Here is a 15,518-nt window from a genome sequence, read left to right as displayed (position 1 = left end):
TTCCAACCCCCCGGGGCTCTCTTTTCAAGCCCTCCTCCATGTCCTCTCTTTTTTTTCCACCAAGAATTACACATCGTTCTCTCCCCCACTCTTTCTCCTTAAGCACCCCTCTCTTCCCCCGCTCCTTCTCCGCACAAACATACATAACAAGTGGCGGCCTTGATAAAATTAGATTCTATTTTCAGGTCAGCCTGACCCAAGTGGGTTGAGGATAGGCTTGAAGAAATTGGGTTTTCTGGGGCCAGCTGTGAGGGGGAGGAGGGCGAAGAGTGTGGTGAGGAAGGAACTGCAGGGGTCGGGATGAGGTGATGAGTGTACTGAGGGATAGAGGGCAGAGGATACGGGTGAAAGGCTCTTTCGGAGACGAGCAGGGAGGAAAGATGGGGCGAGCTAGAGGGGCGGCGCCACACTCTGGGGGGGATTAGATCTGTCTCCTAGTGTTCAGTTCAGCTCTTTCTCCTCCTCCACCCACACGCTACCCGACGGCGGCAGCGCAGGGAGGAGCCAGGGAAGGCGGAGCGAGAGGCTGGAACGGCCTGGGCAAAAGAGCAGCCCCAGCTTTTGGACAGCAGCCCCCAGCGCCTGGACCCTGAACCCCGCTTGGCAGAGCTCTAAAACTGGAGGTAGGTAGAATTCTCCGGTGGGAGAACTGAGGAAGGAGGGAGGGGTCCAGGGCACTGGAGAAGAGGAGAGGGTCTGCGGAGAGTGGATCGTATGGGCCAGCAGCTTCCCATCCTCACACATTCCCGGCTTCATAGAGAGCTTGCCTCTCAAAGAGCTCCTTGCTTGGAGAGGGGGCCAACGGGGCGCTCAGACCCTTTTCGCTCTGGACCCCAAGGGACCCTATTTCTTTCCTTTAAAGCATACTCCTTTCAATCTTTCTTTCCCCTCTTCTCCCCCTCCCCTTCCCGCCGCCCCTGCATCCATCCTTCCCAGGCCCTCCCCTTTGGCAATCTCCAGGACCCTTCTTCTCCTCCTTCCTACAACCTCTTCCTGGCTACAGGTTTTCTTTCCCATTCCCCTAATCCCAAAGAGATCTGGAGTTTCTAGTATCACCCAGGGAGGGAGTCTGGCGGGATGAGAACTTTGGGAAGAGGGGTGCAGAGGAAGGTACATACATCCCTGAAATCCATCTCTGGCTGCTATGGTTATGGGTTGGGTGGGAGAGGATCAGAAGGTACCATTCCCTTCCTCCTTTCCAGCCTCCCCAAGAAGGGATATGACTGCCACTCCATTCTTAAGGGCTATTAGTGGTAGAATCCTAGGTTGGGTGACTCATTGGCTTGATTTACAGTTCTTCTGTTTTGTATTTTCCCTTCAACCTGGAGCTTGGGAGATTGGTAAAATGAGGGAAGGGAAAAGAAGGGGAAGGTAGGAATGTCATAGTGAACATACAATAAATACTTGTTGATTTGTGACTGGTTGATAGAGGGCAGAGGGTATATATATTCAAGGGTATCTTAAGAGATACGGCAGAAGGAGGGACAGTGTCTCCATAGGGAAAAGCACTGAATGGTCAGCTAGGAAACTAATTAACTTGTCAGAGCCGAAGCCTACCATAAAGAAACACAATTCATTTTCATCGTTAGAAGAAAAATCTGAGAGCCATAGAATGTTAATGTTGGATGGGGTCCATCAAAGGTAGTTTCTTCATTTTACAGAGAAGGAAACTGATGACCTTAGAGAAGTGGTTTGCCTAAAGTCACATCAAACCCAAGATCACTAGTCTGGGCTACCTCTTTGAAGATAGCTTAATCAGAACTAAATAGCTTAATCAGAACTAAACTTGAATATAGACACTTTTTAGTTATTGGCTGAATGAATCCTGGGGCAGAACCTCCTTCCCTCTTCTCTTCCCCACATTAGGCAGTAGAAGAAGAAGAAGGCTCATTTTAACTAGAAAGTTTCCTTTGGGAGGACAAGCATGCCAGTGCTGTCTGAAGATTCAGGTGAGTTTCTCTCCCAGTGCCCTTGGGATGGGGTGGAAAGAAATCAGGCAGTGAGAAAATTAAATATAGAGGAACCTATTAAAACCTTTAAATCTTCCAGCTTTAAAGCTCTTAAGCATCCCCTTGGACAGGGCGGCACAGTGGAGAGAATGCCAGGATGAGTCAGAAAGACATCTTCTAGATTATAAACTGGCCTCAGACACTTATTAGCTGTGAGACCCCACTCAAGTCACTTGATCCTGTTTGCCTCAGTTTCCTTATCTGTCAAGTGAGTGGAGCAGATACCACTGCAGTATCTTTGCCAAGAAAATCCCAAATGGGGTCACAAAGAGTTGAAAACAACTGAAATAGAATGTCCCCAGATTTAAGTTTAGATCAGAATGCTGTTGAGGGAACTATAAGTTAGAAAATATTTTTTGGGCTTAATTAGGGGAAAGAGCCTCATGCAAAGTGTTTTATACTGACTTGTTATAGACGAATTTGGGACTCACCTTGACCCACACTGAACCTCTCCAGGCTTATTGGTTGGATTGTGCATTTGTTTTTCTTAGTAGATATCTCAGCCCCAGTTAAACAAAGTTGGGTGTTAGTTAAATAGGGATCTGGCATAAAAAGAATAGAACTAATTCTTGATATATCTTAACTAGTGTATGAATGTCCAAAATCTTTTTGCAGTCTGAAGTCTTATATGTTACATTTAAATTTTTCATGTCTAGTCAAAGGAAAAATGGAGGTTACCCTGAAAAATTAGTAATAGAGATTAGAGTCAGAGGACCTGGGTTCAAATGCTATCTCTGCTAATTATTAAATCTTCTCTCTTCCCCTGTTTCTTTCTGTATAAAATGAAAGGATTAGATTAGATGACCTTCAAGATCTTTGGTAGAGGCAGCTAGATGGTACTGTGGATAGAGCACCAGCCCTGGACTCAGGAGGACCTGAGTTCAAAATCTAGCCTCAGGCATTTGATATTTCTTAGCTCTGTGGTTCTGGGCAAGTCACTTAACCTCTCTCTATTGCCTAGCAAAAGGAAAAAGAAAAAGAAACAAAGTACCTTTCTTATAATTTTGAACTTCCTAGGAAAGGAGGTTCCCATTTTAGTTTTCATTTTCTATATGTCTCTTTGTTTTCTCTCCTTTTTCCTCAGGGTTGCATGAAACCCTGGCCCTATTGACTTCTCAGCTCAGACCAGACTCCAACCATAAAGAAGAAATGGGGTTCTTGAGAGATGTCTTTAGTGAGAAAAGCCTCAGTTACCTAATGAAGGTAAACTTTTGTTTCATTTCCACTCGTTTTTTTTCCATGCATATTCATATTATAAGTCTTTGAAGGCAGGAGCTATTTCACTTTTCCCCTTAAGCAAATTTTAATTATCTTTTAATTTTTTTCCCCAATCAATGAAAATACACCTTCACCAATTGAGAAACAATAACAAACAAAATCCTTGTTACAAGCATGTGGGTATTTCATTTTTGAATCCCCTGTGCATGCCACATAGAAGGTGCTTTAATAAATTCTTGTTCTTTTTTTTTCAATGGTTTTATTTTTCCTATTACATGTAAAGATAGTTTTCAACATTCATTTTTATAAGATTTTGTGTTCCAGATTTTTTCTTCCTTCCTTCTTCCCCTCTTCTTCAAGACAACAAATAATCTGATATAGGTTATATTGTAAATCGATAAATGCTAATTCAATTGAATTTCATGTGGTCCAGTTGGAATTTCCAGATGTTTTTGGTTCCCTGGGCACTTCTAAAGGTCATTCATTCATTCCTCTGTTTTCAAGAAGTTCTTTGATTCTCCTGGCTCAGAAAAAGAGTTCTGTTATAGAGAGACTAACCTTGTGGCCAGTAACATGCTTTGGGGCCCAGATTACAGTTCCTTCTCCCCAAATCCTTACTTTTTTGGTGAGGGTGGAGGGCTTGGGGAGCTAATTGGGTTTGTATTCACTTTCCAGTACCCCTACTTGTCATTTCAGATTCATGAGAAACTTCGCTATTATGAGAGACAGAGCCCAACTCCTGTTCTGCACAGTGCCACGGCCCTTGCAGAGGATGTAAGTATCCCCTCTCTGGTATATTCCCACTCTCAGAATTGGAGGTTGTCTTTACCTAGAAGGCATTCACCCTGGAAACTGAAAAGCACATAATGTTTCTCCCCTTTGTTTCTCTACTGAATCTCTCACAGTCTAGTGAAGAGAGAGCCCTGCCTGTGAGACCCCCAAACCTCCCCTACTCTGTCTTTGCCTTTCTATTTGGCCTTTGACAAAACACTCAACCTTTCTGCACCTCATCTCAGAAATGAAAGGATTCTACTAGATGATCCCTAAGATGTTATATAATCATAAGAGTTGGAGAGCTTATGGAAATTGGGTTTTAAAGTCCTGTTTCTTCCACTAGCTTGCTCAAAAAAAAATGGGGAAATCACTTAATCTCTTCCCCTTTTTTCCCTCTAGAGAGGTTGAATAAGATCTTTCAGCTCTAGGTTTGACCCATTAACTTTTATTGGTAAGTTCTTAACTGGGGAGCTGTGAGCCAGAACAGGGCTTTCCCATGTCTACATCTCAGAGCCTGGGATGTTTATAAAGCCTAGAATTGATCCCCCAGTTCCTGAGCAAAGGATGTAATAAGGCTCCTTTGTTGTGCAGCTGATTTGGGGGTAGACCATGGGTCAAAAGTCTCAAGGACAGCTATTTTGACCAAAAAAACTGCTTAGAAACAATTGGAAAAACCTATTATTAGTTGGAAATTTTTTAGCATTCAGCTAACTCCCTTTTTCTTCTGGTGTTCTTTCTGTGTTTAGGTTATAGAAGAGCTACAAGCTGCATCAGTTCACAGTGATGAGAGGGAGTTGCTCCAGCTGCTGTCCACTCCCCATCTCAGGGTACTGACCCCTGACAATTCTTAGTCCTTACCCAGATAATTTTTTTCCTTAATGGCATTAATATATTTTATTTTAACACAACAAACACCTTCCTCCCCTCTTTTTCCACTTCATTCTCCCATCTTCTATCTCATCTTTTCCCTTTTTCTCTTATCCCCCATGCTCCCCTCCTCCCATTTCTTCTCCTCTCCTCCATTCCCCATCCATCCATCTCTCCTCATCTCTTTTAGCCCCCACTTGTCTTCTTCTTAACTCTATCCTTTCTCCTCTCAAATTTAAAGAGCATTTTTTAGAAAATACTTTCCTTGTAAGTTTATTGACTGTCAACAAAAAAGAAGGATCAACAGTCAACAGCATTTATTAAGCACTTACTATGTGCAAGGCTAGATGATGTGGTGGATAGAGCACCAAGCTTGGAGTTAGGGACATCTAAGTTCACATCTAGCTTCAGACATTTATTAGTTTTGTGATGCTGAGCAAGTCACTTCACCTCTGTTGACCTCAGTTCTCATCTATAAAATGGGGATATACTAGAGAAGGAAATGGAAAATCACTCTTGTATCTTAGCCAAGCAAATTCCAATGGGCACATGAAGACTCAACTAAAATGACTGAACAACAACAACAATGATGGACAAGGCACTGGGGATACAAAAATGAAAGATGGAAGCATCCCTATATCCATTTAAAAACCTGGCTGTTGTTTCCTCTGATGCCTTTATTTACATTCTTGTCATTATTGTGCTTTGATAGAAGTTTCTTCACTGAAAGCTTCCTACACTGATGGAATTACAGGTTTGGTTGAAAAAAATTTAATTATGTTTATTGTTCTGTATACTGGTTTTGTGATCTTGTACAAGCCATTTAACCTTTCAGTGCTTTAGACACCTCTCTCAAGACTCTAAGTTACAGAGGGGTACCAACTTGCATTAGTAGGACTGTTCTCATTTGGGAGTTCCCTGTACCAAAGAACACACAAGTCTCCAACCCCTAACTGTTCTGTTAGTTGTATTTTTTTTTTGTTTCTTGTCATTTCATAGAAATATTCCTTTATATTCTTCATTTTCATCATGACTTATCTGACATTTTATCTATATGCCATAATTTGTTCAACCATTCACTAATTTCTGGGCACATATTTTGTTTCTCTTTAAAAAAAAGTCACAGCTCATTCAACTAGCGTATTTTTTGCATAATGTTAATATCCTATGGGGAGAATGGGCCCCAGCCATGCTGAAGGGCTACCCTTGCTGCAAAGTCAAGAACATTTATGCTAGGAACATCCCTAGGAAGCCTTTCCATGGTGGTGGTTTTCTGATGACTCTGTGAGTAGTGGCTGCCACAGAGTCATTGTCTCTCTCCTTGGGATCCTAACCCTCAGCTTTCCTTGGGCCCCTACAGGCTGTGCTCATGGTACATGATACTGTTGCTCAGAAGAATTTTGACCCTGTTCTTCCTCCTCTGCCTGAGAATATCGAAGAGGATTTTAATGAGGAGTCAGTGAAAATTGTCCGTCTTGTGAAAAACAAAGAACCTCTGGTATGTATATTGTACTTCCCCCAACTATCCCCTCATTACACTTTCCCCTAATCCCTCTTCCCCCATCCTTTAGTAGATCCTCTTCCTATCATTCTTTTCCCTCTTTCCATCCTGTCATCATCTTCTTTCCATCTTCTCATACCCCATCTTCCCATACTCCTATCCCCATTCTATCTTCCCTTCATCTCTAATTCTCTGCCTCCCCCTCCATTCCCTCAGCTTCCTCTCTTCTCATTTTCCCTTCTCATTCTCCCATTCCTCTCATCTTCCACTCATTCTCCCATCTCCCTTCTCTTATTCTCCCATCCCCTTCTTCTCATTCCTCCATCCTTTCTTCCCATCAACCCCCCCATTGTCCTCTCCTATTCTTGTCTCCCTATCCTCCTCTCCTATCACACTTCAATCCTCCCCTACTCTTATTCGTCACCTAATTCCTTTTAGTCCTCATCTATCCTTCCCCTCATTCCTCCCTTCTGGCTTCCTCTTCCCCCTCTTCCATCCTTCTTTATCCCTTCCTTCTCTCTTCATTCTCATCTACTCTCCTAGTAAATTGGAGGATAGTTTTTCTATTCCCTTTTTTTTGAAACATCTGAAGTCACTTTAGTCATCAATTCCCCACTCTCCCTCAACCCTTTAAACATATTTGATAAATTATAGAGCCCTGGTCATCCCTCTCTAATTCTGCTGATGTGATTGTTGATTCTGGCTAAAATTTGTTTTCCTGCTAAAAATTTAGGGCTGAGATGTATGGGTAAGGGGTGAGTTCTAGCTCCAGTTTAGATCTGATTCCTGACTTGATGATTTTAGAGAAACCATTTAGCTAGAGAGATGGAGGTCTCTCATATTTCAGTTTTTTCCCCTGAAAAATGGGGAAAAATCTTACAGAGGTGAGAAACAAAATAACAGGTATGAAAACATCAACCAGGGGTTTTTGACCTGTAGTCCATAAACCTTTAAAAAAAGTGTTGATAATTTTATTTCATTATAATTGATTTTCTTTGTAATCCTATGGATTTTATTATATGTTTTTAAAAAACCTTATGCTGGGAAGGGATCCACAGGCTCCAGAATCTCTGGCTTAACCTTAAGAGTTAATTTATTTCATTCTACCAATGCTTTGCACTGAGGAAAACTTAATAAGTATTTGACTGACTGTATAGATGCAAGATAGTCATAGTGGTATTCTAATTTTTCTCATTGACTTTTCCTGTTGAAGGATATCTAATGTAAGGGAGAATTCTGTCTCTTCTATGTTGGAGAATCTCTTCCCTCCTCCATCTCCAACCCCAACCCAATTTGCCTAGCCTTCCCTGGAATCAGAAAAAAGGGCATTCAAGTATTTGGAGCACTTGGACCTCAGGGATCTGAACTTTGGTATTTTCACCTCAGTGATTTGTCTTTTCTCTGGGGGTCTGATTTAGGGTGCTACCATCAGGAGGGATGAACAATCAGGGGCAGTCATTGTGGCCAGAATTATGAGAGGGGGTGCAGCCGATCGGAGTGGTAAGTGATGGAGTCATTCTCCTTAAATGCTATACTGTCCCCCAAACTTCCCAGGGGAGACATATACCAGCACTCTTAGGAGCATAGGTTTCCTGTCCTGTTGAAGGAAATTTCAGTTCCTGGGTTCCACCCACTGTCAGGGATATGTGAATAGATTTCAGTAAGTTTGTAAACCTGGATAAGGAAAAATAACACTTTTATTTTACTAGAATTGGTTTTTTTGCAACCTTATATATTTTATTTTATGCATTTAAAAACATAATATTGAGAGTCTATCAGCTTCACCAGATACCAGTGGGGTCCATGACCCAAAAAAGGTTGAGTTCCTGCTGTAAGGTAAACATGGAATACTTTTCAAAAGTCCAAAAAGAAAAAAGAAATGTATTTTAGGTAAAGTAAGCATAGACCATAAAGAACTTTGAGGATGAGGTGGAAATTCCAAATTAGTAACTGGAACAAAGGGTAATCTGTCATCCCAGCCCCTGAGAGCATGGGGATCCTAGCTTCAAAGGTTTTTAAAACTTCGTGACAGTTTTTATTTTTACTGACATAGAGGCAAAGAGATGGGTGTATATTAAGATATCTTAAAGAACATCCTTTTCTGCCTTCCCACAGGCTGGCTCCCAAAGCATTTCTTAACCCTTGCTTCTTAATTTCCTTCAGAGCTTAGGGTGTTTGTCACCTCCTTTAGAAAGCCTTTTCTGACTTGCCTTCTTGTTAAGACTTTATTCTCCCACCCCCCATTCTACCCCAATTACATTATCTTTACTTATTGGTTTGCTTATACCCTTCCAGTAGAATGTAAGCTTTTTGAAGGCAGGGTTTTTTCATTTGGTCTTTGTTCAAAGACAGTGCCTTATGCTTTTTTTTTTTTTAAGTATTTTAACTATGATTTTTTTTGATGTAGAGAAATTCCTGTGTGGAAACCTCTTCCACTGGTGTGGATCAGCAATTCCTCTGGCATTTGGATAGTGACTTGTAAATTATTTGGGAAAAGTAAAACAATTAAATGAATGGTTCTCAAACTTTTTGTTCTCAAGTCCCCTTTATATCTTAAAATTATTGAAGACCCTCCAAAGAGCTTTTGTTTATATGGGTTTATATGTGTGTGTGTGTACATATATATATACATACATATATAGTTATATAGATAGATAGATAAATAGATAGGTATAAATATAGACATATAGATAGATATCTTTATATAATCTCTCTATATAGCTTTATGTAGATATCTATCTATATTGATATAGGTGTACACACATATATTATAATGTATTATATATTATACTTATTTTTTAACTTATATATAATGATGTGGTTGATGTAGAAACCAGATAATGGTAAGTACCAAAAGTTGGGTTTTGGTCATGTGAAGAATTCACTTTGGCCATTCTCTTTGGCAAAAGAAAGTTTATTTAGAGCAATGGGTTACAGACAAAATAAAGGGATAAAATAGAACATCAGGAATGGTAAATATGAAATAGAGTTGGGAGAGCACAGAAAGGCGTTTTAATAATTAATGAAAGAAAGGGCAAGTTCCCTAGTGGAATTTGCCATTTACCAGGAGAAAGGAAACACTTCATGAGATCGAGACATGTCCTTAGCTGGCAGACTTAGTACCCCAAAAGATCTAGCTAGCTATAAGAAGGAAAGTGGGGTCAGAAGAGACACCACAAAGCATGGTGGGGTTAAGACAGTCACCACAAGGTATGGTGGGGTTAGGAGAGAGCACCTGACATGGGGGGATAAAGGGAAAGATAGTACTGGAATAGGGAAGATTTAATCTCAGGGATTTCTGACAGGACATGGCAAGATAAGGCTGCCCAAGACCCCTCTAGAAGGTGAGCCTCAGGAATTTGACATAACGTGGATTTCTGAATGGATGACCTCTCCAGAGGGTTATGATTTCCTTAAGTTTTTCAAGACATTATTGTGAAAAAGAGATTTGAACTGTTCAACAATATCAAAAAAAAATTGACAACAAAACCCTGATTTATGCAATCAGCCCTATTTCAATAAGTGGTTTCATTTAGTCAGGGGCAGCAGATGTTCAGCCTCATGTGCCAGTAGAAACACAAACTCATGACCTTTGCTGTCATAAAGTGAAATTCTATAAAAATGTTGCTTGCTGCAAGTAATTCTCATATGACTGTATTCTTAAATTTATGCTTGAGGCATTGATAGATTAAGCAACTTAAGTGCTTAGTATAACACCTGGCACTTAATAGGTGTTTAATAAATGTTTATTGATTGACTTGCCCAGGATCACAGTCACACAATCCTAGGTCTTCCTCAATTCTAGACTGGTCTTCTATCTACCTTATAATAGGTGCTTAATAAATGCTTGTCAGTGAATGAACCTTCTACCTATATCTCTAAACTTGCTCCCCTCCTTTGAGTTGTGTGTGTGTGTGTGTGTGTGTGTGTGTGTGTGTGTGTGTGTGTGTAAGTATGGAATTTATTTGTAAAGAAGAAATAGAATGAATTGTTATTTTTCAAAACATTAAAGGTGACATTATTACAAGTGCTTCATGGGACAAGGCAGGGTCATTGGTGGTTTAGTTGAGGAGGTGGAAAATGAGGAATCACAATTCCTCCTCCTTTATCCATTGTCTCCTCTGTCTTTTTTCAAGGTTTGGTACATGTTGGGGATGAGCTGAGGGAAGTCAATGGGATTGTGGTCCTGCACAAGCGGCCAGATGAAATCAGTCAAATTCTGGTGAGTGTTTCTTTGGGGTTTAGGGAGTGTTTCATCTTGATGACTTTCTGGGAATTCAAGGGGCTCAAGATGAATATTTTAGCTTTCCTATTTATAGTCAGTCAACAGTAAATAAGCATTTATCAGGTTCCTGCTATGTGCCAGGCATTGTGCTAAATATGAGGTATACAAAGAAAGAAAGGCAAAAACCAGTCCCTGCCACAAAGGCTCTTACAGTCTAAGAGAGAAATATTGTAAATGGTTATATACAAACAAGGTATGTATGGCATGAATCGGAGGTAATTAGCTGAGAGAATATTTATAAGACACAGTCTGTGTAAAAGGGGAGGCAAGCATCTTACTTAGCTAGGGAACTGGAGAAGAATTTGGATTCAGATCTTATAGATTTCTTATTCCTCATTTCCCCCTCAACCATTCCTATGTCTCATCATCACATCCAGCCTTAGTTACTCCTATTTTAAGAGGAGTGATGTTACTGTGAACTCTTCGATGAAAGATAACTGCTGCCAAAATTGACATAGGATTATTTCATCCTCAAAAAATCCCTGTGAAATAGGAAGGACAGTTATTGCTATTTTTCTTAAATCTTATTTTTTTTCCAACCACATGTTGTGATGTTCATTTAAATTTTTTTTGAGTTCCAAATTCCCACCTTCCTCTACATTCATTAAGAAGACAAACAATTTGTGAAAGAAACCACAGACCAAAAAAAAAAACCCAAAAAACCAAAAAACAAACAAAAAAACCAACCCAAAACAAAACCCCTCAAAAAATGGAGGTTTTTTTTTAAAAGCATGGTTCAGTCTGTATTAGGACTTTATCAATTCTTTCTCTGAAGGTACATAGCATTTTCACCATAAGCCCTGTGGAATTACCTTGGTTCATTATATTCCTGATAATAGCCAAGTCATTCACCATTGATTATCTTATAAAATAATGCTGTATTCTCCTGGTTCTGCTCATTCCATTTTGCTTCAGTTCATGTAAGTCTTTCCAGATTTTTCTGAGAGTATCCTGATCATTATTTATTATAATACTGTAGTATCCATCATGATCATATATCACAACTTGTTTGGCCATTTCCAATTAATGAGCATCCCCTTCAATTCCAATTCTTCTCTATTACAAAAAAGAACTACTATAAATATTTTTGTAAATACACTTCTTTCTCCTTTTCCTTTGATCTCTTTGGAGTACAATCATAATTGTAATACTGCTAGGTCAAAAAGTATGCACAGCTTTCTAGCCCTTGGGAATGGTTCTAAATTACTCCCCAGAATGTTTGTATTAATTAACAACCCCATCAGCAATGCAATACTATCTCATTTCCTCCACCATCCCTTCAAAATTTGAAGGACAGGTACTATTATCCCCATTTTATAGTTTCTCAAGTAAGATGTGGGAAAGTTCCCCCAGATTTCTAGCTAAGTGACTCCCTGGAGAATGTGAAAGAATGAGGAAGGCAGCATGATATATTGCAAGAGTACCATCCTGGGAGTCAAAATACTTGTTTCTAGTAACTGTGCAAACTTGAACAAATAATTTAACTTCCCTGGAGCTCAGTTTCGTCATTTGTAAATAGAGGGAGTCTGACTAAATGGTCTCTGAGATCTCTTTCATCTCTAGGTCATTGCCCTTCTGTCCCTCAAACACTCTCCTGGACTTTTCATGTCAATGATATGAAAGTTAGAAAGATTTTGGAGATATTTGGTTGGAAAGCTTGGTATTTGAAGGGATCTTGGACCTGATGAACCCTTTACAAAGGCCTCACCTCTTTTCCCCAACTCCTGGAAACTATGTATTTCCCTTGGGGAAAGTGACCTAATTTACTCAATTTAAATTTAGACTTGGAAGGCACCTATTATGAAATCATCTGGTCTGACTGACTCCCTTGGGTCACAGATGAGAAAACTGAGACCCAGAGAAATGACCTACAACCAAGGTCACAAAAGTAGTGATTATTTCATCTTTTGCTTCCCAGGACTAATAGTAGGATATTTTAATAAATGCTTGTTGATTGAATGAAATAGCAAAGACAGGATTTGAATCTAGATGATCCAACTCTACTTAACAACCAGTGCCTTCATTCTAGCTGTGACTCTTAATCTGAGACTCAGTTTTCCCATTTGTAAAATTGGTGTAAAAAAAACTTCCAAGGTTGTTATGAGGATCAAGTTAATAGTTGTAAAATGTTCAGCATGGTTCCTATGCCAGAATATGGAATCAGTGCCTAACAAATGCTTATTTATTATCTTCCTCACTTCTAGACGTCAAAGTAGGTTGCAAATTGAAAATCTGTACAATTTTGTCCAATTGGTCAAAGGGAGAGCATTTATCAGTAGGGTATTAGCATCTAGGATGGATAGCAGTTTTAAAAGAGTGAAGGAAAGCGGAAAAAAGAAGAATGTGATTAGAAAGTATAAGAGCAATTAGAAGAGGTATGTATGGGGGCAGCCTCGAAAACATCTAAAAAATAGAAAATAAGAGATTGTGGATTAGTAAATTATAGTGAAGAAATAGAGGAAGAGGGAAAAGTGTGATGGAGACAGGAGGAGAGGAGAAGAAAGTAATTGAATCCCAGTAAAGGACAAAATGTATCAATAAGAAGCATTTTGAAAATTTCATTGTCAGGAGAGTGAGCTGAAATACAGACATATTCTTCTAGAAGTCAATCTGAGCATCTTTTTTATTTGTAGATACTTTTATTAAGGGAAATACAGAGAAAAGTTAGGAAAACTGCTTCTTTTCTTTTCTTTGTTTTGTTTTCCTTCCTTTCTCCCTCCCTCCCTTCCTCATCTTTCTTTCTTTCTTTCTTCCTTCCTTCTTTCCTTCCTTCCTTCCTTCTTTCCTTCCTTCTTTCCTTCTTCTCTCCTCCCTTTTCCTATCTCTTTCTTCTTTCTTCCCACCTCTTTTTTCTTTCTTCCTTCTTCCTACTTCCCCCCTTCCTTCTTTCTTAATGGTTATTTATTGCATCTTCATCATTTCTGGATTTATCTCATCCTTATCCAGTGAGCTTTCCCTACCAAATAACAATTAAAACAAAACCAAGTCAACTAGTGATCACATCTGAGAACAGTGTGCACTTTATAGTTTTGATTTGTCCAAAAAACTTGAATTTCTCATTGCTTTAAGTTTTATAACATTGCCTATGTTATGTCATTGATCCTCACAACTCCAGGAAGTAAGTACTATTATTGCTCTCGTTTTACAGATGAGGAAACTGAGGCTAATAAAGTTTAAGTGATTTGTTCAATGTCACCAAGAGCCTGGATTTGAACTCACATCTCCTTGGCTCCAAATCTAGCACTCTATCCCCCATACCACTTAGCAGGAAGGGATGCATGTCTTCATATCTTTTCCATAGCTAAGGGTGGCTATCAAGCACACCACGTGGTTTCCCTTCCTGCATCTTTTCTTTTTTTTTTCCATTGTTGTGGTCAATGCACATGTTGTTTTTCCTTATTTCAGCTTCCTTCACTCTTCATCAGTACATCTAAGTCTTCGCACAGTTCTCCAAATTCCTCCTATTTGCTGTTCAGAATGGCAAGAGATATTCTATCACAGTTCTGATCCATAATTTGTTTATCCATTTTCTGATAATTCAGGCTTCTTTTCTTTTTCAAGTTGAGTTTTTAGGAATGGAAAAAATGGAAATGAACTCCATTTAAGAAGAAAATCTATTTTCATATTCTCTACTTTTCAGGCCCAGTCCCAAGGATCCATCACTTTAAAAATCATTCCAGCTGTCAAAGAAGAAGATCGATTAAAAGATAGCAAGGTATGAACTGTCCCCTAAGGTGGGGATTGAGGGTTGGGGTGAAATGGCCTTTCAACAGATGACAGAGGAAGTGAAAGAGACCCTGAGCTAACTTACCCTTTTCTTTCTAGTAGCATGTGCTAGTGTCTCTATCACTGTTACCTCATTCAAGCCTTACTGGTTAGCATATCATAGGTGACTTGACTTTGTTACCAGTGGGGGGGGAAACCACTATGGCCATTTAGGTAAATGAGATTTTTATTTGGAAACAGTGAATAATTTCATTTCTCCCTGAAGATTTCTACGTAGGGGAGGAAATATATCAAGGTAGAATGTGAGACTGACTACAGCATCAGGTAGTTGAGATGAGACAGACAAAGCTGCTAAAATGCTGTATTTCAAATGAATGTTAGAGATACATTCCTGAGAGCCAGAGAGGCCTTTCAAATCAACCTTTTGGATCTACTTCCAGTGTGACTCTGGGCAAATTTTATCTTATCTCAGTCTCACTTTTCCAATCTGTAAAATGGGGATGATAATAGCACCTATCTCCTAGAGTTGTTATGATATAATGTGTGTCAAGTGCTTAACAAACCTTAAAATGCTTTCTCTATTAATAGCCATGATGATAATAATAATAACATATAACAATAAAAATAATGATAATCATCGTTATTATTAATAACCAAGAAATGATTATATTCCAGCAGTTATATTCTTATTTGTTTATTTATGTGGTAGCTTGGGACAGCACAGTGAATAAATGTTCTGGACCTGGAATCAGGAAGACTCCTTTTTCTGAGTTAAAATCTGGCCTCAGTTACTAACTGGGCAAGTCACTTCACCTAGTTTGCCTCAGTTTCCTCATCTGTAAAATGATCTGGAGAAGAAAATGGTGAGCTACTCCAGTATCTTTGCCAAGGAAACCCTAAAAGAAGACAAAGAAGAGGTAGCGAGTTGATATAGTGGACAGAGCACCAGTCCTGAAGTCTGGAGGACCTGAGTTCAAATCTGACCTCAAACATTTAACACTTCCTGGCTGTGTGACCCTGGGCAAGTTATTTAACCCCAATTGCCTTAGCCAAAAAAAAAAGTCACAAAGAGTCAGGCATGACTTAACAACAACTGAATTTTCTGGCTGATATCAGAAATAATTTTTGAACTTGACAA

General features: G+C 39.5%; 1 protein-coding gene across 1 annotated transcript in view; it reads left to right on the top strand.

The window, feature by feature from the left end:
* Positions 1–508: 508 nt before the first annotated feature.
* The window catches only part of MPP3 (MAGUK p55 scaffold protein 3), a 44,901-nt gene continuing 29,891 nt past the window's right edge, over positions 509–15,518 (top strand). The window contains exons 1-9 of the mRNA XM_074261718.1: positions 509–623; positions 1,867–1,949; positions 3,094–3,212; positions 3,924–4,001; positions 4,748–4,828; positions 6,229–6,366; positions 7,788–7,869; positions 10,506–10,591; positions 14,295–14,369. Of these exons, the coding sequence (XP_074117819.1) occupies positions 1,925–1,949; positions 3,094–3,212; positions 3,924–4,001; positions 4,748–4,828; positions 6,229–6,366; positions 7,788–7,869; positions 10,506–10,591; positions 14,295–14,369 (684 nt within the window). The 5' untranslated portion in view covers positions 509–623; positions 1,867–1,924. The remainder of the gene's footprint in view (positions 624–1,866; positions 1,950–3,093; positions 3,213–3,923; positions 4,002–4,747; positions 4,829–6,228; positions 6,367–7,787; positions 7,870–10,505; positions 10,592–14,294; positions 14,370–15,518) is intronic.

Source organism: Sminthopsis crassicaudata, chromosome 4, assembly GCF_048593235.1.
Source record: "Sminthopsis crassicaudata isolate SCR6 chromosome 4, ASM4859323v1, whole genome shotgun sequence".
NCBI classification, from domain to species: domain Eukaryota; kingdom Metazoa; phylum Chordata; class Mammalia; order Dasyuromorphia; family Dasyuridae; genus Sminthopsis; species Sminthopsis crassicaudata.
This window is presented reverse-complemented; position numbering and strand designations above follow the sequence as displayed.